A 25,401-nucleotide genomic window follows, 5' to 3' on the forward strand; every position below is an offset into this window, starting at 1 on the left:
AAAATTGAAAGCCTTTACTTTAAAATCAGGCACAAGACAAGGATGTCCTTTATCACCACTCCTATTTAATATAGTACTGGAAGTACTAGCCAGAGCAATTAGGCAAGAAAGAGAAATAAAAGGGGTAAAGATAGGAAAAGAAGAAGTTAAGTTATCATTGTTTGCAGATGACATGATACTCTACATAGAAGACCCCCTAAACTCCATTGAAAGACTCTTAGATACAATAAATAAATTCAGTAATGTGGCTGGATACAAAATCAATACTCAGAAATCAATAGCATTCCTATACACAAACAACAAAATCACAGAGAGGGAAATAAGAGAAACTGGACTATTCACATTAGCAAGCAAAAAAATGAAATATTTAGGAATTACTCTTACGAAAGAAGTGAAAGACTTATACAGTGAAAACTATAATACACTGAAAAAGGAAATTGAAGATGATCTCAGAAAATGAAAAGACATCCCTTGCTCATGGATAGGAAGAACAAACATTGTGAAGATGGCCATTCTCCCAAAACTCTTATACAGATTCAATGCAATCCCAATAGAAATACCATCAACATACCTTACAGATCTAGAGAAATCACTCCTAAATTTCATCTGGAACCAGAAGAGACCTAGAATCGCAAAGGCAATTCTAAGCAGCAAAGACAAAGCAGGAGGCATCACAATCCCTGACTTGAAATTATACTACAAAGCAACAGTAGTAAAATCAACATGGTATTGGAATCAAAACAGAGCTGAAGATCAATGGAATAGATTAGAAGATACAACCACAACTACAAACACACTCAACCACCTTATCTTTGATAAAGGAGCCAAGCAGGTTCACTGGAAGAACGACAGTCTCTTTAATAAATGGTGCTGGAAAAACTGGCTCTCCATTTGCCGAAAACTAAAGCTAGACCCACGTCTATCACCATGTACTAAATTAAAATCTAAATGGTCAAAGATCTGAATATTAAAACAGAAACACTAAATCTATTGGAAGACAAATTGGGTAGAAACCTTGGAGACATAGGAGTAGGTAGAGAATTCATGAACAGGACTCAAACTGCACGGGAAATACTTCCCAGAATCAATAACTGGGACCACTTCTTATTAAAAAGTTTCTGCATGTCAAAAGAAATCTCCAGCATAGTGAAAAGAAAACCCACAAACTGGGAAAAGATTTTAGTGAACTCTCTCTCAGACAAGGGACTCTTGTCTAAAACATATAAAGAATTAAAAAAACTCAGACCTCCAAAATTCAAAGATCCAATCCAACAATGGGCATCTGAGATGAATACGCAATTCTCAGATGAAGAAATGCAAATGGCAAATAAATACATGAAAAAATGCTCATCATCATTGGTCATTAGAGAAATGCAAATTAAAACCACACTGAGATACCATCTCACTCCTGAAAGAATGGCCAGGATCAAGAAAACCAACAACAAATGCTGGAGAGGCTGTGGGGAAAAAGGAACTCTCCTGCACTGTTGGTGGGAGTGTAGACTGGTATAGCCTTTGTGGAGGTCTGTCTGGAGATTTCTCAAAAAGTTGGGATTGGAAATCCCATTTATTCCAGCTATTCCACTTCTAGGCATATTCCCAGAAGAACTGAAAGCATCATACCACAGTGATATATGTGCACCTATGTTTATAGCAGCACAATTTGTAATCGCCAGATCTTGGAAACAACCCAAGTGTCCATCAACTGAGGAATGGATAAAAAAGTTGCGGTATTTCTATACAATGGAGTATTATTCAGCTATAAAGAAGGACCACATTGAGATATTTATCAATAAATGGGCACAGCTTGAGACCATACTCGTAAGTGAAATAAATCAATGTCGCATGTATGAATACCGAATAGTTTCCCTAATGTAAGTAATGATTCAAATATATAAAAATATGTGGTAATCATGATTCCCCATTATGTGGCCTTGAAGCCTTATAAAATTTTCACTTATTAATTAGAAAGGCTTTATTCTGGGCTTCTTGATATGGAAATAGTTGAAGCTATAGTATATGAAGTTTTATCCAAATATTTCAAGGAAAAAGACAGACACTATGGTAACTACTATTCTTTAAAAAAATTATTTAGTTATTTCTTATGTTTATTTTAATTAAGGGGAAAAATTAAAAAAATTAGGATATATAATAGTAACTCTTTTCGATTTCCTATTAACTTGTTTTGAAGTCCTGTAATACTCCCACGATCTTGTTTTGACTGATTAGACTCTGTTCCATTCTGTGCGATAGTATCAAGTTTGAGGGTATAGGCAACTACTTTGAAGGCAATAAGATTCACTAAGATGCCCATTCTAGTTTGACTATTGTCTCCTTTGGAAGTCCTGTAATGTTTACAATGCCTAAGTTTTATTGGTCTTGTTCTCTATTGTTTTGTCCAACTTTATAATATGTAATGAGATAGACAATTCTTTTTAAGGAAACAAGAGACAACGTTGATAACCATTGTTAATAACCTTGTACTCTGTTCTACATCATGTGCTATGTTTATCCTTGGTTTTGACTGACAGCTTTGTTTTGCCATATTTGACTTTATTCTCTCCCCTCCCAAAAAAGTAATAAGAACTAAGGAGTAATAAAATCCAAAATGTGTAAATTTTGTTGTAAAAAAGAGAGGGAGGAAAAAAAAAAAAAGAGCTCTAACGGATATAACAGCAAGTGTGTTTAGGGGTGTTAAACAGCTGACTATATTAATGTTTTTGGATCATTGAACACAGCTGTTTGCAGTCTCTCTGTTTGAATGTCTACTTTGTATTCTTTGATACTGTGATTTGAGCAACTATTTCCAAGATGATAATATGTAATCTATTAATTGGTGATTTCTTACTGTTACGGTTTTTTTTTTTTTTTTTGTAGTTCTGTATTATGTGTAACCTTACACCACTTTGTTTTGTTTTGTGTTTTTCTCTTTTTCCTCTTAAATAAAATTAAAAAAAAAAAAAAAACGCTGTGGCAACAAAATGAAAATAAAAATCAGCTCAGTGCAAATGGCCAACAAGCTGACCAACATCATAAATCACAATGGTTTTCGCTGGCAAACTGCTTCTTGATTTTTATGCAATCAAATAACAAAATAATTCCCTTCCAAATGCAAAAACTTACGGCATAAAACCCAAAGCAATAATACTCAGTGAAACAAACAGAATGCTATCAGCCCACATTTACAGCCAGCGCCGAGGTGAAGCCTATCAGACCAGGGTCCAAAGCAAATTATGGGGCAGCGGAAATCTTTGAAAAATAAAATCAGATTTAAAGGGGAGCCAATGCCCTCCCACTGGCTCTAATGAGGAGTTTGAAAATAATCAAAGTTAGCACGATGGCACGGATATTGGTTTGACTCCAGTGCTAACCCTACCAAATTATGAAAATCACAAAAGAAAGTAATTGAAGAATTCATAATGAGATTTGCTTGGCAATGTTCAAAACCCAAAGCAAAGTAATTTAATAAGGGAAGCTCAGAGGGGGCTTTCCTTGATCTTTGGACTGCAGGGTCCCAAACCAATCACCATCAAACAGAATTAAGCAGCAAGGGGTCACGCAGGGACAGACTTGGCCAACTGTGTGGTAAAGAGCTGTGGGGAGACTGAGGAAGCCCCCGGAACCAAAGCAGACAGCCTGTCACGCTGGCCCTCTCACGGCTCCTTCACCTAGGCACCCACAGTCCAGCTCAGTGCGGGCACAGCATCTGCCTGCATTTCACGTCTTCCTTAGTGGACATTTATTTTACTTGATTTTTTTTTTTAAGCATAAGAGGCTTTGCATGTTAATATGCTTTATTCCTGTGCCTACCTCTATCCTAGGTCATGAGCAAGAGGCAGAGCCCAACCTAGCGAGGCTCTGAGCTTGGCAGCACTGTGACTGACATCAAGGCACTGAGGGCTGGGTGGCATCTGCCGGGGCTGCGCCCTGGGACGCGGTGTGGTGAGGAGGAGAGGGCACCAGAGGAGACTCAGGAAAAGGAAATAATGCCATCAAGGCAGAAGGGAGCCAGCAACCACTCTGGCAGATGGAGTAACAGCGACATTCTAAGCAGAGTACACCACAGGGACACAGGCAGGGACACCAGGGCAGGTGTCAGGGCAGGCGTGAGCCAAGGCTTCGTTCTGCTCCACGGCTCCTCCATCTCACAGACTCGCAGGGCCAGGATAAGGGCGCCGGAGTGAGAAGGGTCTGAGCTCAAGGCTGGGGTCTCGTGGAGATCCAAGCCGGGTCATCAGCAAGTCCTCGTCCTCTTGGGACAGCAGTGTCCTCATCAGCGAACAGCTCAGCTGAAGCACAACTGAGCTGACGGGGGGAAAAACATAACCCCGCTGAGGATGCGTCCCCAGCCTTTCTAATGAGCGTCGTTAGGACTCAGTTAATCTCCTGATTGCCCAGACAGAACAAAGGCACCAAGGAAGGAAGGAAGGAAGGGACAGTAATGCACAGACGTTAGCTGGACTTTAACTGTTTATAGACTGAACATGCAACACCCACTTTTACTTATTAAACACAATCAGCACTGACAAGACGAGCTGACACATAACTGAATGAATAAATAAATAGAAAACAAAACCTTCCAATAGTGAATCACTGCAGAAACTCATTTTGGAGGACGGGGTTTGTATGCACATCCCTTTCTGTTACTGAAAAATCACACTCTAACCGCCTCTCACCCATGTGCCCCAGACCTGCCACAATTCAGGCTTCACGATGTATGATGGCAAAGTCTAATCTGGGATAAAGACTCTAGTCTGCAGAATAAAAAAGTAAAATACAACACAGATACACACGTACACAGAGATATGTGCATACACAGAGAAAGAAAGATAAAGCACAGTAAAGGGTATAAAAAGGCAATAAATAATAACTTGTAAAAAGATCTCTCCTTCTGCACTTGATCTTAGGTAAAAGTTTAAGAAGTGATTATGTTTTCTCCTTCTAAACGCATATCACAAGAATTTGGAGAGGGAAGAAAGCACTGAATATTTTTTTGTTCCCCCAAATAAGAATGTAACAGATTCTGATTGCTTCAGACTGCTCTTCTGATAGGTAAAACATATTAAAAAATATCATGCTTGTTTTAAACTATCAAGCTTCCTTTGCATCAAATTGCTTATTTTTGCTTTTAAAAAGTAAGCAAACCTCATATCTGGAGTGTTCAGTGATTAGCTGAAGTCAGTTTTTTCTTTTATGTTCCAGAACTTAAGTAATTCACATATTACCCATTTTTATTAGTGGCAACATAATGTGTTAAAATCTAATTGTAAGAATGTTCATCTTCTACCTAGTGATTCTATCATCATATTGGATCATCATTTTCAAGAACTAATAGTCCAAGATTTTAAATATGTTATAAAACTTCAACTGTTTATAGAATTTAGGGGGGAAAACTAAATTATACAAAGTAGCAAGTTTTATGGGAGTATTTCTGTTTTATTTTCTTGGTACTTTTTTTTAAAGTTTCAAAGTGTAATTAGACCATGTAATTAGCAAAAAGAAAAATGTAACTCACTCAAAGTCTTGCTTTTGGCAATACTCAGGAGTATTTTGCCAGTATATTTACAAATTTATATCATTTTGACAGTATAACTGTTTTTTAGAGTTACACCTATAGAAATGAATGTAGTAACTAAAAAGTGTTAATGATGAAGATGTTTGTTACAAGGTTACTTATGTAAGTGAAAAATTGAAAATCAGCCAAATGACAAACAAGAAAGGAAAGCTGAGATATACTCACTTAAATCTACTGAGAAAATATTAGTCACTAATGACTTTTATTATTAAGAACCAGTATACTGCCAGATAAAGTACATTTTCTATAATATCATAATTATGCAAATTTTGGTAGAAGTTCAAAAAACTAGATAATAAGCATGTAAAACAATTAATAGAGTTATATTTAGATAGTAAAAAAATTCTGATTTAGTTTCTTCTGCCTATTTTTATTTTCTAATCTTCTTGACATTTTAAACTTTTTCTTAATGAGTACATATTACATGTAAATTATTATCAGGAACCTGGCTAGATGTCCAATCTCTCAAATAAGTATATGGTGATGGCTTACAATAAATGAGGTAAGTGGTATGATTTTAGGGCTCCAGGCGGATTAAAACCCCTTCTACAGAGTTTAAGAATCTGAGGACTAAGACAGGGGATGTCTCTGGATAGCCCATATTTATTTAGTGGGTTAGAGTGGAAAACAAAGGAATTTGAACAGGTGGTTCAAGGACTTTGCAAGTAACAAATTACGTTAATTTAGGAGAAGTATCTTAGAAGAAGATCTCCATGCTGCAGTTCACTACAGGAGTGAAATGCTTGTGGCCAAGGTCTTTATTTAGTTAACTGGAGTTGGAGCCAGGTGTCCTCACCTGTTATCTTATCTTGCTTTCTGGCCATGCAGCAGTCCTGCACACGTGCTCAATTTCCAGTTTCAATGGCTCTCAATAAATTATAAACGTATAGCCTAAAGATTTTCCTCTCAAAACTGCTTATTACTTTAACAGTGACATGAATTTGGGGATATTTGAGTGTATTTGGAGTTGGGTCAGACCTCAGAATTAAAGCATGTTGTGATGATTAATTTTCAACATCATTGGCATAGGAACCAGATAGAGGGTTAGTGATGAAAACCTCTCTTTCTTGGGTGGGTCATGCATGTCTGACATTTTGCAACAGTTTATATCTGGATTGTAGCTCCAAAACAATCATATATTCAGAGGTGGAGCTTTTGAAGGATTGGGTCATAGAACTTTGCTAATTAGTAGATTAATACCCTGAAGAGTTCAGAGCTGAATAGTTGTTAGGAGGATGTTAGGGTGGAAGGGGCAGATCACTGAAGGGGGCACCTACATGCCTGGCTTCTCCCTTGGCCCAATGCTTCTTGAATGCCAAGATATGAACAGATTTCCTCTGTCATACTCTGCCCTTCCTACCTGACCATGGCCTAGACTCTCTAAAAATCATGAGCCAAAATAAACCTATCCTTTAAATTCTCTGTGTTGGGTAGAGTAACTAAGAGAGACACTGGTACCAGGAGTAGGGTTATTGCTGTAACCATACCTGAATGTGTGGCTTAAAGTCTTTGGAACTGGTTCATGGGAAGAGTTTGTAAAAGTTTTGAAATACTGACTAGAGAAGATATAGAATGCAATCAGACAAACTTTATGGGAGATTCTGGTCAGAGCTCAGAAGGTAAGAATGCAGTTAGGAACATGGTTCATAAAAGCCAGGTTTTAGTTAGGAACAAGGACTTCACTGCCAGTTGAGCTGGAGGTGATATACATTATGTTGTAGCAGAAAATTTGTCTCCAGTTTTCTTATGTCTTGAGATTTTATGAGAGATTTTCTCCTTTAGTGAACCACATTTTCCACCTAACTTTACCTCTTAACAACATATTCAGCTCTGACCCGAAGAGTCTTTTTGGGGGGTATTCTAGATCTAACCCATAATATTCTATCCCTGGCATCCGAAAGACTCATATCTATCACGGTATGCAAAATCCATTTAGTCCATCTCGAGGAATCAATAAAGTTTAAACAGCTCCAGCATTACTGTAAAGTTCTAAGTCCAAAGTTTCCTCTGAGACTCAAGGCAAACTCTTTTAGCTGGGAGCCCTTGTAAAATTCAGAAAGAAAGATAAATACTTCCAACATACAATGGCACAGAGTAAACATTCCCATTCCAAAAGGGAAGAATAGGGAAACAGAAAAGAATCAAACAAAAGCAGGATTGAAATCCAGCAGGAAAATTATTAAATCCTATAGCTGAGCTTAACGGTGACAGACTAATTGATCTTGTGGAGGAAATTTAAAGACGTCCAATATTCAGGCTTTGGCATGGGTGCAGCTGGCAGTTTTTAGCAAGGTTTGTAGCAAGAATCAGGAGCAAAAGGCAGAGCAGAAAGACTTGAAAAATTTAAATGTTTTTCCAGAAGAAACCACGTGTAAATCTGGAGCCAAAGGAAGTGTGGTTGTTGAAGACATTAGTACCATTAGAAAGAAACCAAGTATTTTGTGCAAGAACAAGGAAATTGCTTTGAAGCAATTAGCAAGACCCCACTCAGCACAGGGCCCAAAAGGTGCTGTGTACTATGTGATAGCAGGAAATTTTCACCTTTCATTTGAAAATAGTCCTGGGTCCACTGTACAAGAAGAATATCCTAGGATAGAGATGGTGAACCCTTTAGAACTTTCAGTGATAACGAACAGCCTGCTGCAGCCCTTGTGCCACATGTCCTAAGAAGTTGATTCTCTGAGACCCATTTCACTGTGTTCACCCACACAGACACTTGAGGTCACTCCACCACGGGCCACAGAGGCTTGGCTGTTCCTGCTGCTCACAGAAGACCTCGCCGTTATCCACACAAAGCTGGTTTTACCAGGATATGGAATGAAAGAGTTGTGGGGTCAGGGATGCTTCCACCCAAAAGAAGGCCTGGGGAGCCAGGTGAGGAGCCCTTGGGAAGGTGGTTTCCGAGCTGTGGAGATGAAACCACAGGTCCAGGGTAGGAAGTAGGAGATATCAGGATCACAGAATGTCTGCTGAGAGGAGCTCCGGGCAGTAAGTGGAGCTAGCCCGAGAGGGAGACCATGTGAGACACAAGGCCACCACAGTGGAGGTACCAGGCCCCATGGAGCACACATATCCCTGTCACTTGTCCCAACTGCTGAATGTGAAGTGCATGGCTGAATGCTCGCCCTGATGATTTCAGCCCTGCTCGGGTCCAGTTCTTCTCTCCTCCTCCATTTCTCTCTTTGGAATAAGAATGTTTTCCCTGTGCCACTGTGCCTTGGGATTATGTAACTTGTGTTTTATTTTTACAGAGGCTCACAGAAAAAGTTTGGCTTGAATCTCAAAAGAGACTTTGACTTGGCCTTTTGAAAAATGCTGAAACTGTTAAAACTTTGGGGAAGTAATTTCTGCATTTTCAGCAAGAGAGTTGTATCGCGTCACATAGAATTATTAATCTAGTATTGCATTCTGTTACATTCTCGACTTGTCTTCAAAACGGAAAGACATTGAGGCGCATGAATTATAAAATGTGCATGGACATGAGACAATCATAGGGAGCTTCTAACCTCACTGTGTGAATAAACCCCTCCTCTGTCCCCTCTTGGTCTTTTCCAGTCATGGAAAAAAAAAATCACAGCCACTTGCTTCCTCTAAAGTTCAGTAGGTGACCTCTGAAAACAGGTTATGTTGACAACGTCAGTATTTTTACGTAAAATCTTTCAACGCCTGTTTGGTTATTATTTTTAATTTTCAACTCATACATAAAACTGCACACATTGATGGAGTTTCACTGAATTCTGAGATATGTTTATGCCGCATAATGTCTTCATCAGGTGAAAACCCCTGAAACATGCATCATGAAAACTTTCAAAATCTTTTTCCTTAACATTTTGTAAATGTACAATACATTATTACTGACAGAGGCTTCATATTTTCAACTGAGAATAATAACACAATATAAAAACTGACAAGATGCAGCTGAAAACCACACCCAGAAGAAAATGTACAGCTGTAGTCATGATATTAGGAAAGAAGACCAGCATAAATATTATGACTTAAACATTATCATTAAAAGCCTAGAAGAAGAAAGGGCAAATTAGGAACAAAGTAAATAGAAAAATTATTTACAAAAGCCTGAAGCCAACAAAATACTTTTTTAAAGTAGTGAAAATCAATAAAGTCAAACTTATTTATGTTGAATTAGAGAACCATGTTCATGGATGAGAAAACTTCATATTTTAAATACAAATTCTCCCTAAATTATCTATAGTGTAATAGTTATCAAAATCGCAATAGGCTTCTTTTGAGGAAACTTAAAAGATGGCTCTAAAATTTAAGTGGAAATGCAAAGGATCTAGAATAGCTCTGAGACCTTGTAAAGGAAGAAAAAATTTGGAAGCCTTACACCGCCTAATTTAAGTAATTACTATAGTGATTATTTTTGTACTGGCATAAGAATAAAAAGAATTAAAATGTGTTATGTATCAACTTCCCCATGGTGAATGTAACCATTATGTACTGAGAAGTTGTACTAATACATTTTTAAAAATTTTTTAAATCAAATTATAAATTGAAAGCAAAAATATTTAAATAAAAAGGAATAGAAAGGGAGACCACTGAACCAGAGGTAGACCAATAGTACACAGCACACTGATTTCCAGTCAAGGAATCTCATCTATTTGTAGGGTGAATTTAGAACTTTTTTACAAACAGATGATGCCATGTCAACTGTACCCATGGGTACAAAATGCATTCTTCAGCACTGTCTAACTCCACACACAGTATGAATTTAGATGCAACGTAACACTAAGTGCAAAAACTTCTAGAAGAAAACTTGCTGCTTTGAATTAGGAAATACTTTCAGGCAAGACACACAAAAAAATCATCAACCATAAAAGAAAAAATTTATGTGCAGCATTTTATTAAAATTAAAAATTCCTACTCTTCAAAAGACACCATTAAGAAAATGGATAGGTAAGTTACAGACAAAGAATTACATCTGCAGTACTTATATTTCATGAAAGACTTGTACTCAGAATGCATTAAAAGCTCATATAAACCCAGCAACAAAAAGGTAAAAAGCTCAGTAATATTTAACAAGATTTGTACTCACATTGTCAAAAAAAAATACATGGGTAACCAATAAGTATATGAAAAAATGTTCAACATCACTAGTTACTAAATTTAAACAATACCTATTTACACTCACTGAACCAGCTACGATTGGGCTTCAAAGTTAAAACTGGCTATAAGTTAGCTACTCCCAAAAACCGACAAGATTAATGCAGGTGGGTTGTCCAGCAACCGGAACTCAAAATATGCAAGCAGTGTATTTCTAGTGGGAACATGAAACTGACCACACTAGATGCAATTAGGCCTTTACAGACAGCGTCTACTTTACGGCCCAGGAATTCCATCTTTTGGTATTCAGCAAAGAAAAATGTAAACGTATCTCCATTTAGGACTCGTGTTAGAAGATTTGTGTTCTTATTCATTACAGTCCTAAGTTGGTAACAGCACACACGTACATCAGCTGGAGAATGGATAAGGGCCTGGGATTTGTTCTTAGAAAGCAAATAGTCCTCAAAGGAAAAGAGAAAGAAAAACAAACTACAGCACAAATACCTACAGCTCTACGGGTAAATCTCATCAACATTTTCTTGGTGAACAAGAGAACACTTTTGCAGCTGATGAACACATCCTGAATCTTGTCCCGATGGTGATTAAACAACTGTTTGCAGCTCATTAAATGCCAGAGATGGACACATGATCTGTGCACATCAATCTGTGCACCGTGGGCCTCAGGAAAAGACCCGCTGCTACTTCTCTTTGTTTTTCTCATCTTCTTTCCCCCGTGAATGGTGGATGCTGAGATGGCGCTGACATCTAGGAATGCACAGTGCGCATAGAGCGCTTTAGATTTTACACCTCGGTAAATGCGCGTCTCAGCTGGGCCAGTGCTTCAGAAGTCCCATCGAGGGCTCAGAAAAGTAAATTCACTTGCTCAAAGCCACCGATTAAAGAAGGTGCGAGTGGAATTTAAACTCACATTTCCTCGCTCCGAGGCAGAAACGACTGCAACTGCACTCGCTGAACAGATGAACGGGTGAGTGCATGAATCGATGAATGGGCGAGGGCACGAGACCAACCAACCCACGCAGGGTCAGGACTTCGCTTTGCTATGAAGCTTGACAGGGAGGCCCAGACGCTGCCTCTGACAGCGCTGCCAGGGCTTCCCCTGCAGACCGCTACATGGATCCCACAGACCCTCCCTCTGAGAGGGCAGAACCACACACTGCCCAGGGCCTAGGCCAAGCCCTCCTGATCTCTGAACAAAGTGGTCCCAAAGCACAGAGAAATGCCGTGTCATGTAAGCGCCTTGCTCCTCAGCAGGAGCGCCCAGCCTCCACGGAGCCAGCGTGCCACCACCTGTGTGAGACCACTTGGCCCACCTCGCCCTTCTAACGGACAGAACAGCGCGATGGAGACCAAAGTTCCGGCCCTTTCCACAGAAGAGAGTGCGCCTTCCGGAGACCACCTTGCTGCCACCGAAAAGGGTCCCTGACGCTCAGCAGGCAGGGTGGACAAACAGGGAAGAGGACAGGACCGCGTGCAGGCGTGGGAGGCACAGCCAAGGCAAGCATCAGATCGGCAGTGGAAGAGGAAGATTTACTTGCGGGCCCATTTCTTCTCCACACTTGCATTCACCCTTTATGACCTCGGCGATATTCACAGAGTGGAAAAGCTGTCCTTTGTGCAGGCCCTGGCCTCCGAGGTTACTGCCAGCACAGGGCCCGAGACAAGCTTCTTGCCTATTTACTCAAAGTGCTCCATTAGGTGTAAAGATTGACATTTAAACTATTAACACTATATCCTATCTGACAATGTTATTAAGTACTAGGTCTGATTTATGGAAAGGCTTAATCAATCGGCAGGCCGGGTCAGCCCTGGCATGGCACAGAAACTGTGTCTTGCTGAATGTGACTTCACAGAGTTAAGCTCCAGGAAAGGGAAAAAAAAAAGAACACTGCACCAGTAACATTGAAGTCTGACTTCTGGTGACATCGTTATTATCATATAAATTTGCACCATTTGCCAGCTCACTTCTGCAATGCAAAGTTTTGCCAATTGATGATTGTAATAATTTGGAAAAATCACAGAAGTAAATAATCATTGTCATGACACACGGAAGCAGGGCTACGGCTTTTAAAACTGGAAGGCAGGCATATGTCTTGCCACACTGCTGTGAAAGGAGACAGGAAATAGGGATGTAAGTAAAGAGGATGCAAAAAAAAAAAAATGTGGGAGCACAGAGGGACAGAATACCCTGCGGAACGAGGCACTGTCGGGGTGAGGATGGGAGGCCAGTGCGCCCACTGACTCCGATCTGCGTGACCTTGGGCAAGGCACTCTAATTCCTGAGGCCAGGGTCTTCCTTCTGTGTTTCTGAGACAATGGCCACCGCACAGCCTGTGTGGGATGGAAGTAATCAGATATGTAAATCAGCTGGCACAGTGCCCGGCCAACGGAGCCTGCCCATGAGAGCTCAAGGGGATTCTAGGCCAGGCTGGGACAAAAATGGGTCCCAACGCATGGGGACGGAGTCTGCTAGGGCACCGGAGTTAGACCCAGACAAGGTGAGGAAGGGCAGAGATCACAAGCTACCAGATGCCAGGCAGCTGCAAGGTGAGAGGAAAGGGCTCTGCTCGAGACTACAGACCTCACACTTTTCTGTAAAAGGCCAGATAATAACGTTTCACGTTTTTAAGACCTTATGTTCTTCGTTGCACAATTCAGTCCTGCTGAAGTAACAGGCAAGCAGGCACACATGGACCGGAAGTGAATAGGTGGGGCTGTTTTCAAGGAAGGCTGATGTGCACACACAGAGGCCGGCAGGACCACGGCTTCCCAGCCAGTAGCCCAGCCCTCCTCGGGTCTGTGATGCATGTGATACACAAGAACAAAGCTGCCACCGTCCCCTCTTTCTGGACATCTCCAGGAAGACCTGGAGGATCTGCTCCCGAGGGAAGGCTAGCAGGAACAGGCCCGCAGGTCCCTGTCCCTGACAGCGGGGAGTGGAGGGAAGGGAACTGTGATGAAGGGCGGGAGCTGTCCCTGATGCCCTGTCTGCACAGTCAGACAGCAAACCGCTGACTCAGGCAGGCGGCACGCTGGATACTGAGATGCCTGGCTGACAGGCAGGTTTGCTGCCAGGAGGGTGTGTTTGGAGTCTCCTTTTCCTAACATCCTTCTTGCTGTCTTCCCAGGGCCCAGTGAGGTCCATGCTCCTCTTGCCTTAGTGGTAATGGGATCCTAGCCAATGGGCAAATCATAACACAACTCCTTTCCTGTTTGGCTGCTGTAGCGAAGTGAGCACGTCTTGGGAAACAGTATCGCACCTACACTGGTTTCAAATCATTAAGAGCTGCAGCTCTCCAAGGTCGGCCAGATGCCAGGCTCCTTGGCCTGGGGAGCAATTAACCCTCTTCCACCATCACACGCTCTCTGGAAATAAACCTGGAGTCCCCAGAGAGCCCCGGGGAAGCAGAAGTGCAGTGGTCCCTCCATGGCTGCAGGAGTGTCCACAAGTCCCTGGCGGGCTGCTCTTCTCTCGGTTAGGCTCGCTGGACTGCACAGAGCTCTGTATGTACAGAGGAGACCTCAGGACTTGGGACAACTTCTCCTACCTGAACACTGGGCTCCAGCCTGTGTGTCCTACTTGCTGGACATTTCTCCTTACTTTTCCTGGATTTAAGGCATGACCGTCACTGTGGGCATAGCCATTTCCAGCCTGGTCCCCTGCAGGTCTAGGGGGACCTTTAGTGCTGTAGGGAGGGACACAGCTGATTCCCAGCGTTAGAGGAAGGAAACATTTTGGTCCAATAGCCATCCAGATAGAAACATAAGGGAGGATTTGAGAGTGGATTGAGCTCTTTCTCCAATAAAAAAGTGCAGCACACTTCTTTTTCTGACAATAGTATAAACTTGCTTTTATGACACTAGTTATAAAACTCTTAACATTTGTCTAGTGCTGGCAGTCTTTATTTTTTTCTTGGACATTCAAATGATGAGGGAGATGGTGACCCCTAAACCCATCTCAAAGTAACACATCCTGTGTACTGGAAAAAACAACAGAGCCTGTGTCGTGCAGGACAGGTGCAGACGTGGAAAGGTCACCCTTGACTATCTGTGTCCTTATGTGTTCTCTTTATCACCTATTTCTTACACTAGTACTCATGAGTAAGAACCTCAGGGTTTAGGTCAAAAACGGCCCCCAAGAGCCTCATGTCCTCAGAGGCTGGGCTTTGGGAGGTGATTGAACTGTGGGGCGCTATGGCTGAGCTGCTGTTAGAGGTGGAGCATGGTGAGCAGTGGGGAGCCCGGGCCATGCCTGGAAGGGTGCATTTCCCTCCATAGTCCCTCTGCTTCCTGGCCACCAAGCTGTGAGCAGTGTTTTCCTCACAACACCCCTCAGCCATGCCTTCCTGCCTCGGAGCCAGGCGACCATGGATGGAAATTTCTGAAACTGTGAACCAAAATAAACCTCTCTTCCTTTAAGCTGTGGGTGTTGGGCTAAGAGGGTTAAGTCTTGGCAGGAGCTGAAGAACAGTGTGTGAGGAGCGCTGGGGAGCTGTGAAGAGGTGTTTCCTGGGTGAGCCCTCTGCACACTGACCACCGTCCACAGGGACTTAGTGGTGTGATCGTCCTAAACACACCGGGGAAGGCAGAGAAGGAAGGGGCGGCATGTGTGGGAGGCTGAGCGCTGCCTGACTCGGTCTGGGTTTATTTATTTGGGGGAGCAGCGAGGTGCACAGAGCGGTATTCCTCACACCCCTTACTTTAGGACGCCTGTCCACTTCTCCAGGCAGAGCCCTCTTCTAGCATCAAGTCCTTTAATATATATCCTAATGAGAAATGAAAAAGGAACAGAAAATCCATTTGCACCCAGCAAGATGCTTCTCCCCACCGCCACTCTGTGCTTCTCATGTGCGGCAGCCCCTACGGTGAGTCTTGTATTAAACCAGCATTACTTTGCATGTGTGTAGGGGGTACTTTATCTTTTTAAAAGGGTGTGATGGTGAAGGCTATTTTCTATTAGTTGACCCATATGAAATTGTCTATAACGTACTTCTGCTCAATACTATCTTGCGAAGGTCCATCCATCCTACTCAACGCAGCTGCAGTTCATGCATTTCATTGTGGATAATAATTTTTACCCTGTTAATAGTCATTGGGAGGGTTTCCAAGGTTTGGGCTCCATAAGCAATGATGCCCTGGGTTCTCTTGTCTACAGAAATGTGGGTGGACACACTGGAGTGGAATTGCTGGATCATAGAGTACGTGATGTTCCATTTTACAAGAGAATGACAAACTCTCTTGCGGAGTGATGGTACTGGGTACACTCCCACAAGTAATTAAGCACCTGCTAGCCCTTCCTCTCCACCACCTCTCATTGTGTGCCTGTTTAACTGGCCTCAAATGATGTATCCTTATGATCACGATTTGCATTTCTCAGGCCACGGATGACGTGACCATCTCTTCCTCTGATTACTGGCCATATGTGTTGCCTCCTCTGTGAAAGGCCTGTGCAAAGCTTTTGCCCATTTTTCTATTTAATTGTGTGAGCTTCTCATTGATTTACAGAAGTTCATGATATATCCTTGATACTAATGGGGTATCGGTTATTTGCATTGTAAATATCCCCTCTTTAGAGTGCCTTGTGATAAAGTAGCTCTCTTTTCTCTTACAAGAAGTGCTTTTTGCGGCCCTGTTGCAATGAATCTCCATGAGACCCTACGTGGATGGAGGATTGGCTCTGCCTCACAGGCAAAGCTGGCTGAGAAGGGGAACTCGAAAGCCATCTGGCCCAAGGCTCACACTCTGGAAAGACTTAAATCAACTGTGTGTTCATTATCTCCAAATGAGGTTACCTGCAGCCACAGAGATTCACTGTCAGGCATGAAAGGAGACCCTGCAGCTGGAGCCAGAGCTCCATCTTAGCAGTGGACCTGGACTTGAGAGGTCTCATAAATCTCGTAAACCCCAGGGCAGTGCCGCTAGACTGCATTCTGTTATTCTGATTCAAATATCAACTTCCAAAGTCTACCATCATGTGCATTTTTAGATATCTTAAGTCTCTTAAAGAGAAATTGCCCAGTCTCTCAGCTCCAAGAGGTACCAGACCTGGAGAATGAACGTCCTGTTCCATTCACCCTGCTGGTGAGTTGCAGAAAAAGTACTTTACCAACACGTCAGGCTCCAGAGCTCAGCACGGCTAAGTGACAAGGAAAGGTCCCCTCCAGCAGGACTGTGTGGGAGCACATTCCCGGCAGGCACTCGGCCCACCCAGGACCATAGGACCAAGGGAGACTGCGCTCTGCCCTGACACCCAAGAGCTTCCTAGGTAGAGCTTAAGTTTCTTGCTCTCTCCCAGGATGGGGTACTGTCAAGCTCTTCACAAAGAGCAGAGCAGTGAGCCATGGTGGCCCCCAAAACTTTCCTATATCCCTGTCCTGTGCAGGGAGGCCAGATGGTCACTGAGTATCCAGAGGGGAGCACAAGGTTTTGTGTGTGTGAGAGAGAGAGATAGAGACAGAGAGACAGAGACACAGAGAGACAGAGACAGAGAGAGGTACAGAGTGGGAGGGAAGGTGAAGCAGGACAGGGATAAACAGTGACACAGGCAGACCATGGCAGTGCTGACCTTGAGGCTACACATCTGTCTCACGCCTGCAGCAGCGACATTGGAGACTGCAGTCATAGCATGTAGAGGTCCCTGGAACCATGGCACCTGCAGCAGCACCCATGGCACCTGTGTGCGTCCACCATCTGGCACTGTGCCCCTGCCCTCACCAAGTGTCCTTAGTCTGGTGGGCAGGGCTCTCTGTGCCACCACCCCTGGCGGCCATGAGGAAGGACAGCCAAGTCTCCAAGGGAGCTTGCCCACGCTTGCCCAACCAGCGTCCCTTAGAAACCAGGAGGCAGCTAAGGAGCAGCCCTCTGCTTCCGCAGCCAAGAATGGGCCACCAAGAACATGCCGAGGGCTCACCCTGCAAATGGCAGGACTGCTGGAATACAGATACCTCCTGGCGTATGTGCAGGGCACGGCCCCCACCTACCTTCTGGATGCCCTCCGAAGGACTGGACACGCAGTTGTCAGCTCCCCCGTTCTTGCTGATGGTCCTCCAGAGCTCCGCAAACGTGCTGTCCTGCTCCAGGGGGTTGGTGCCCTTGGCGCGGAAGTACTCATAGACGGCAGAATCCCAGACGGTGCCGTAAGGCACCTCCACTTGTTTGGACAGGTCCTGGAATGTCCTGAAATGCAGAGAAGCATGGGTACATGCTGTCAAGCATGCTGCAGAGATCTAGGGGGACCGCACTCCCCCAAAGGCCAATGCTGTGGCCGGCATCCACCTTCTTCACACCGAAAGCCCAACAGCAGGAGCCCCTCAGATCCACAGCAGGACTTGCCAGGCCTCAGAGCATGATCCAGTGAGACTATAGCACATGTGGTGAGTGGTTCTGCACTGAGCTTCTAGGATAGAGAGATGAGTATCACATGATGCCTGCCCTCAGGGAGCTTAGCGTCAGCTGTGGACATCTAGAATGCGATCATGATACAAGAGCTGGGTAATGCAAGATGCTAATTATTGAAGGTCTCCATCGAAGCCCACAAATGCTGAACAGGAAAGAACCACGCTGGCAAGACAGAGGACGATAACGACGAAGGCTGGGGCCTGGCGCTCATACTGAGTGCGGCAGACATTGGCATGCTAAGAGCTTGTGCCAACAAAGAGGTGCCCACTCCAAAGCTCCAAGGGGTCCTGGTTTCCCACCAGGTACTGCCTCTGAACACCTTGCCCCAGCCAATTTGCATTTTTTTAAAATAAAGGAAATCAGATTTTTATGGGAGACCTCGTAAGTTTTTTTTTTCTTTTTTCTTTCCTGGTTTTCAAATCAATTATTTACAAGATGCTGATGATTAGACCCAGCCCCCCTGAGGCCTTGGCTTTGTTGGAGGTGGAGCAGAAGCAGGCAGCTCGAGCTTGGCTCATGGTGGAGGGACAGAAGCGAGCCCATCAGAAAGGCCATCAGCATCCCAGGAAAAGATGTCCAAGCTGGCGACAGAGGACAAGATTTCTTTTCAGAAGGAGAAATGCAAATGTTCTTGAATTGATGATTGCGTTGCAGGTCAATAAGCCCAACAGAATCTGAAACCCACATTTACTACATTTAACCTATCAGACATCAAAGCTCAGCCTCGCCCACCCTAAATGTACTGAGGACGCTTGCTCCGCTTGCAGTTGAGCAAAATGATACAACACAAAGCCTGTAAGAGAGTTGGACAGCTCGTGCAAATCACCAGTCACCCACATCCCAAACTCTCTGGCCACAGGCACACAGCTGTGCCTCGTGTCTCCCTCTGTGGCCCCAAGGCTGATGGCAGCTGCAGCTAGTGGTCGCTGCCCAGCACCGTAAGAAAGGATAAAGCCATGCACTGCTAACTGGGAAGAGATCAAAACTCAAAATTGGCAGTGTGGATCTACCGCCTGCTTACTGCTCCGGTACCAAGGCAAAGTCAAGCGTTCCTAAGGTGAGCCATCATTAACCGGGACCATCTGGAGCACAGCAGGAAGAAGCAACTGGTGCAGAGTTCTCCCTTGGCCCTGGAAGAGCTTCGCCCAGCCGCGTGTGGAGACGATGCACAAGCCAGGCGGATTTGGGCATTTGCAACAGTGAGAAATGCCGGTGGACAGCCAGGCTCCAGCCTGGTCGCTCCTAACTTGTTTCTCAGCTGCAGACCTCGGTCTATCCTCCTTATCAGCCCTTATCATTCTCTACCCTCACCCCTCTGCTGAGTCACTGCACCCCAGAGAATAGCCAAGCTTCCGCCCAGAGCTACGCAGCCATTCATCTTCTGGCCCCATGCCTGGCAGCCGCACAGCCCATCTCAGCACGAGAAAGACTACCCACCCCCATGTACAGTGCCAGGCTGTGCCGTGCCCCCTGCCTAGAAACCTTTATCTCTGTCACACACCCCTGTACCTTACAAACCTCTTGAAGATCCAGCCACTGCCTCTCCCCCGGGGGAGCTACTCCAACCCTCACTTTGCTATGGCATCTCGGCACCTTGCAGATTTCAGGGACAGAAGGCCCTCACTGGGACTTCAGAGGGCAGCAAACAGGGGGGATACCCTGGATTTCAGCCTTCTACACTAATGTTACGAGCCCAGACAAGCAAACTGAAGTCCCTGTGCCCATTTCCAGATCTTTCCAAATTGGGGGTGGAAGCAGAGGCCCACTATGAAATTACAGTCACCAGCCTCGTGCAGCGGGCACTGGGGCCCTGGAAGCAGTGGTTCAGAGCTGGGATTAGACATCCGGGTCCCCTGCACTGTAAGAATCAGGAGGCCTGGTGCTGCGGCAGCCCTGACTTTGCATCTAGGGCCCTGGACCCAGGCTGACAGCAGAGCGGCCAGGGGTGGCAGAGCTTCCTCCAGCTTTGGGGACACTCCCCAGGCCCTCCCCAGCTACACAGCATAGCAGCCGAGTTCAGCATTCATTTCAAAACGTCGCGGGTGAAAGGAAACATAAAGTAACTAATTCGATGAAGAAATCTTCCTAATTATTGTGCATTATTTATATCTAATTGAAGCAAGATGTTCCTGTGCTTGAAGGGCCCCCAAGGGTTGTAACTGTGTCATCCTCCCCCTGTAATGAAAGGAAGGGGAGTCTCCCTTCCTCAGTTTTTTTTATTTTTCTCCTGGTAATACAAACAAACGCAAGGCTTTGATGAAAGGAAAGCATCAAGATGAATTACACAGCTGAGCAAAATACTGAACTACTCTAAATAACCGTAGTTTCCACAAGCATGGGATGAATGCATAACGGCCCGGAAGCTCTGCACCCCGACAGGTTCCCGAGCTTGAAATGAGATCTCCTCTCTGTGCTGGCACTTATGTATGACAGCGGCCACGGCCAGAGGCTAAGGGGGCCTCTGTGGGTGGCGGGAGGCAGCCCAAATGTTTACGGTTCCATGTTCCTGTCTGTCCCAATGCAGACCACGGTTCCACCCCAAGCTACCTTCCCTGCACCATGCACCATTGCCACCAAGGGCCATCAGCTGGCAAGCTGCATATCCAAGCGGTGATCCCTCCTCTCTCTCTCCGTCAGCGATGGCTTCCGTGCTCGCTGGCACACTCTGCACACAGCAGGGACCTGCGTCCTAGCTCAGGGTGATAAAGCTATAGTGGGCTATCCACCAGGCTGGCAGGAGGGTCAAGTCACGGCACACCCAGGCTGTGGTCTCCCCACAGGTTGTCCTGTTGTCGGGGTGTGCTCTGACAAGGGGAGTGAAGCCAGCCAGCCACACAGACGCTGCAGCCGGGGCAGACACGGCAGCCAGCCAGGACACCCACCAGGGCGCAAAGTGAGCCTTGCTGCCCGAGCAGCACACCCCACACAGGGCTTCTCTGAAGCCCCTCTCCTCAGCAGCGACTGCTCACAATGTCCAGGCAGTCCCAGCACAGCATCGAAGAGCCGGCCTGCCGCCTACAGGAGGGTTTCTGTCCACACAGAGCGCACCAGCACCGTGCGCACCCTCGCAGCTCCCCAACAGCTCCTGGACGTCTAGTGGGTGGTGGCCCATGGTGACCCCCAGAACAAGGATGAACGAATGGCTAATACACACTGGGATGGGTGGCAGGGGAGTGGTCAGAGCAGAACCCCAACAGGGGGACAAGATGGGGTTCCCAGAGTCACAAGGGAGCTGCTAATAGTTTCAGTAAGAAACCTGAGTCTCTCCCTGGACCTCTAACAGAACGCCCAGCACTGAACACCCATGGAGCAAGACTTCCTGGGGAAGCGGTGAGCAGCCAGGCGAGGGGCACCTCGGGGAGAATGGTTTCCGTGGGCCAGGGCTGGAAGAATCCTTAGCTGAGTCATGGGAGGCAGGTAGAGGCAGCTACAGGGAGAACCCGAGGGGGTCCCAGGAGGAGGGGTCCCCAGGAAGACCACACACTGGTGTGCAAATACAGCTCACTCAGTCATCATGAGGTGACTCTTACAGCCAAAAACACTCGGGCTTTAGAGCCTGACGGAGCTGCATTCATACCCTGGCCCTGGACGCCTTCTTTGGTTGATGTAATCTGGTAGTTCTCAATGTGGTCCTCTGTCACCCTGCTTGGTCCCCACCCCAGACCTGGTAGAGCAGAAATGCTGCAGCCAGTACTCGGCAGTCTTGTGTTTTTGTGGTCCTCTGGGTGACTTGCAGGATGCAAGTCTCAGAAGCAGTGACTGGGGCAAGCATTTAGTGCCTGAGATCTTAGTTTCTGTCATTTATGCCAGCGCCTGGAACTGATGAATGCGAATGATCATGATTATTACATTCGCCACAGAGCCAGCATGTGGTCAATGATGGTGTTTTGTTAGAGGACCAGTAAGAAACTCAAGTGGCTGAATCATGGGCCCAGGAAGAGGAGTTGTGGACACTGGCTGGGGTGGTCACAGGTGGGTGGCAGCAGGTGTGGAGACAGCATTTCATGGCTCCCAGTCTCCTATGATCAGAGCCTGTCTCCCCGGACCGATCGGTCTACTCAGTGAGGAAACTGAGGCCCATCCTGCTTCCACTGTCTTGCCGAGGCAGACTCAAATATTCCCTACTGTCATCCAGTCCATGGCCCCACCACCAGGGCACACTCTGGGTGACCAGAGCAATCTGAACCAGTGACCAGCAGGGAGACACCGGCTCCGCTGATAGGTACCTGCACTCTCCCTTGGTGGACGTGGTGGGACTGTCTCAGAGACGCTTTGTGGGGAAGCAACAAGCAGCTGGACGAGAATGGCCCCAACAACTTCCGGCTCCAGGCTGGGCCTGGATGGGCTACTGAGTCTCACGCCAAGGCTCCCCTGGTGCCTCCTGCTGGCATCAGCTTACTTCGACTTTGGATGAAGCTTAGCATTGGGATTTTCCCAGGGCAAAGCCTGCCCTCACCTCCAACTCTACTGACATTGGAGTTGGAACCAATGGGAGCTCCTTCTCCATAGCCCATCCCTGGATTGCTGATCTTGTGGTCTTCCCTTGCCAAAAGCATAGCAGACACCAATGAGCAGATCAGACAGCCTTGCAAAAGGACCTTGCAAGCATCGTCTGCATCTGAGAACAGTTCCCAGCTTTGCACACAGGAAGTTCCCAGTGTCTCCTTCGGCTGTGGCCCAGGGCACCCCCCAGCTCAGCCCCACCGCCCGTCTTCCCCACACCTTTCCCCACAAATCAATCTTACTACTTCCTAGATACATTTTCATTAACAAAGAGATAAATGTGTTTGCAGTATGAGGAAAATCAATAATACCGAATTTATAAACACATCTTTGCATGTTAACAGAAATTATTTACATTGGCAATGGAGATAAATACACTTGCAACAAGAGCAGAATCAATACATAGCATATGCAAAAACAAATTTCAGCTGTGAGGCTGCCGTATCTTGGCCTGATAAATCTAAATCCCCGGCCCTATTATTCTTCCTGAAGGAGGAAAGAAGGTAGTGGAGTGGCCCCAAAGACCCAAGAGGATGGGGACGCTCGTCACACTAACTGGAAGCTGTCTTAAATACAGTGTGTAGATGTGCTTACTATCTGCTACCAGCCTCACGGGGCTGTCACACGTCCTACGATAGAGGACAGAGGAGGTGACACAGCACAAAGCGATCAGGACAGCCCGCCTGGGGTCCCAACCTGCTTGTGGGCTCTTTGGGTGCTGAAGCACCTCCAGCCCTACACACAGCCCCTCCTGGAGTTTACCCCTAGGGCGCTTCTATGACTCTGTTCTCTCTGAGCCTTCTTCCACGCAGGGCCAAGGTTCCTGGGAGATTTTCTTCTTTCACTCAATTATCATTCAAGAAGCCCTTTGTCCTACCATCTGTTTGAGTCAGGTCTGGGGAGGAGTGACATAGTAAAGTCCCTTCTTTCCCAGAGTGCACTTAGTGAAGGTGGGCAAAGAGCCGAGCACGGCACCATGGACAGCACCAGGGACAGCACCACAGCAGTTGCATAACTCTGGGTTCAGCACATCAGTCACCTTTCCACTCCTGGACACAACACTGACACCCACAGCGTTAAGGAGGAGAGCTTTACTTCAGTCCACAGTTTCCAGAGGGTTCAGTCTTGGCTGGCTAGTTCCAAGGCAGAAATGGCAAAGGGAAAGGGTCTGGCAGGGGAAGGCTCAACTCATGCTGCTGGGAAATGGAGAGAGAAGGGAGAAGCCAGGGACAAGCATCCACCCTTGCAGGTCACGCTGCAGTGACCAGGCTCCTCCCCACAGCGCACTCAGCTATGACGCATCCGTGTCTCAATCCACTGGTGCACACAGAAACCCACGAGGCAATCACTTCCCACTCACATGGAACTTTGGGGGACACTTTAGAGCTAAACTATGACAGCAAACTTCCTGGAAAGGGTCAGACAGTGCCTACGTGGGCTCTGATGGCCACAGACACAACTCTGTTATGTCCCTTGCTTTTCTGTGTATGTTTTGTTTTTAAGACAATTTAATATGTTTGAAGAAATGAAAGCAGCGTTGGCTTGCGGGCTGTAGGAAAACAGGTGCAGTTCAGGAGTTGCCTGCAGGACACCACGGGTGGCCTCTGAGGTCATGCATCCAGTGAGGAAAGTGCCAGGGAGGTCAGCTGAGCAGGGTGAGGGCCAGGCATGACAATGGGAGAATGAGGGTACCAAGAGGCCAGGGGGGGTGGCCCAGCCACCTGCGTTCTGTCCTGGGCACTGCCCCCCCCGCTCCCCGTATCTTCCCTTGTGCTAGATAGCAAGCAGCCAAGAAGAGCGGGCTCACGACGGCAAGGCTGAGAGCTGCCAGAGCCGTCCTGCCCAGGAGCCTGGGTACTGTGGCTGGGAGCCGGCCTGCGGCTTTTCCACCTGATCACGCCTTGGCGCTGCAGGAGGTCAATGCTGGGGTCACCCTGGCTCCGTAGATCCAGAGCCACAGCAGGGTTTGACGCTGGGGAGTCACACAGTGACTGAAAATCCTAATCCCATCTTCACAAAGCCATGGGCAGCCTGGTATAAGGGCATGGGCCAGGATGTGAGCTGTGTGACCAATGGCAAAGTTACACAAGCCACAAAGCCCTTTTAAACTTGTGCCCACACACTGGCCTGGGCACCCCACTAAAATTTCCCTTGTGTCATGGTTTATATCTAGATGTCCCCAAAGAGCCTCACATACTCACAGGTGTGGCTTCTGGAAGGTGACTGGATTATGGCGTTGACAGTTGACTTCCTATTAGGCCATGAGGTCTGAACAGAAGAGCTGAGTCAAGCGGGCCTGGCCCGGAAGGGTCTGTCTCCCTCTCTGGCTCCTCCCTTGTCCTCTGCTTCGTCTGCCGTGCTTTTCTCCACCATGCCCCTCTGCCCAGCTGATTAGGGACTGAACCTTCCACGAACTGTGAATCAAGAGAAATATCTCCTCTTGTAACTTGCGGGTATCAGCTATTTTGTCCCAGCAATGCGAAAAGTGACTAAGACACCTCATTTCTATATATTCTTCCTGGATTCAACCCAGAACGGTCCCCTGGCCCTACAGAAGACCAAGGTGGCTGCACATGAGTCTGTGAAAGGTGAGCACATGTGTCACACGTTTCCTGTCTGCTGAGGGAAGGGGAGCCAGGCTCGGGAATGGGTGTTGCAGGAAGCCCTGGGTGGCCAGGTGACCGAGGCTCAGGCAGAGCCAAGGTCATGACGTGAGACGCATGTCAAGGTCCACACCTTTGCCAAGTCATAGAGGGACCTCTCCCACTGTGCCCCACTGCTGCTGCCTTCCTCAAGCATCCCCCTGCTCTCTAGGCCTTCCAGTCTTCACCCAGGAGCACCTTCTG

At 46.1% G+C, this 25,401-nt stretch overlaps 1 protein-coding gene across 1 annotated transcript in view; it reads right to left on the bottom strand.

Moving 5' to 3' along the window:
• Positions 1–25,401, bottom strand: part of LOC134472245 (glutamate receptor ionotropic, delta-1-like) — a 260,838-nt gene that overhangs the window by 34,415 nt on the left and 201,022 nt on the right. Inside the window, 1 exon segment of the mRNA XM_063233516.1 lies at positions 17,635–17,830. Within this exon segment, the coding sequence (XP_063089586.1) occupies positions 17,635–17,830 (196 nt within the window).

Source organism: Cavia porcellus, unplaced genomic scaffold, assembly GCF_034190915.1.
Source record: "Cavia porcellus strain 051 isolate PalLab524CR breed Dunkin Hartley unplaced genomic scaffold, mCavPor4.1 scaffold_23, whole genome shotgun sequence".
Lineage (NCBI taxonomy): Eukaryota > Metazoa > Chordata > Mammalia > Rodentia > Caviidae > Cavia > Cavia porcellus.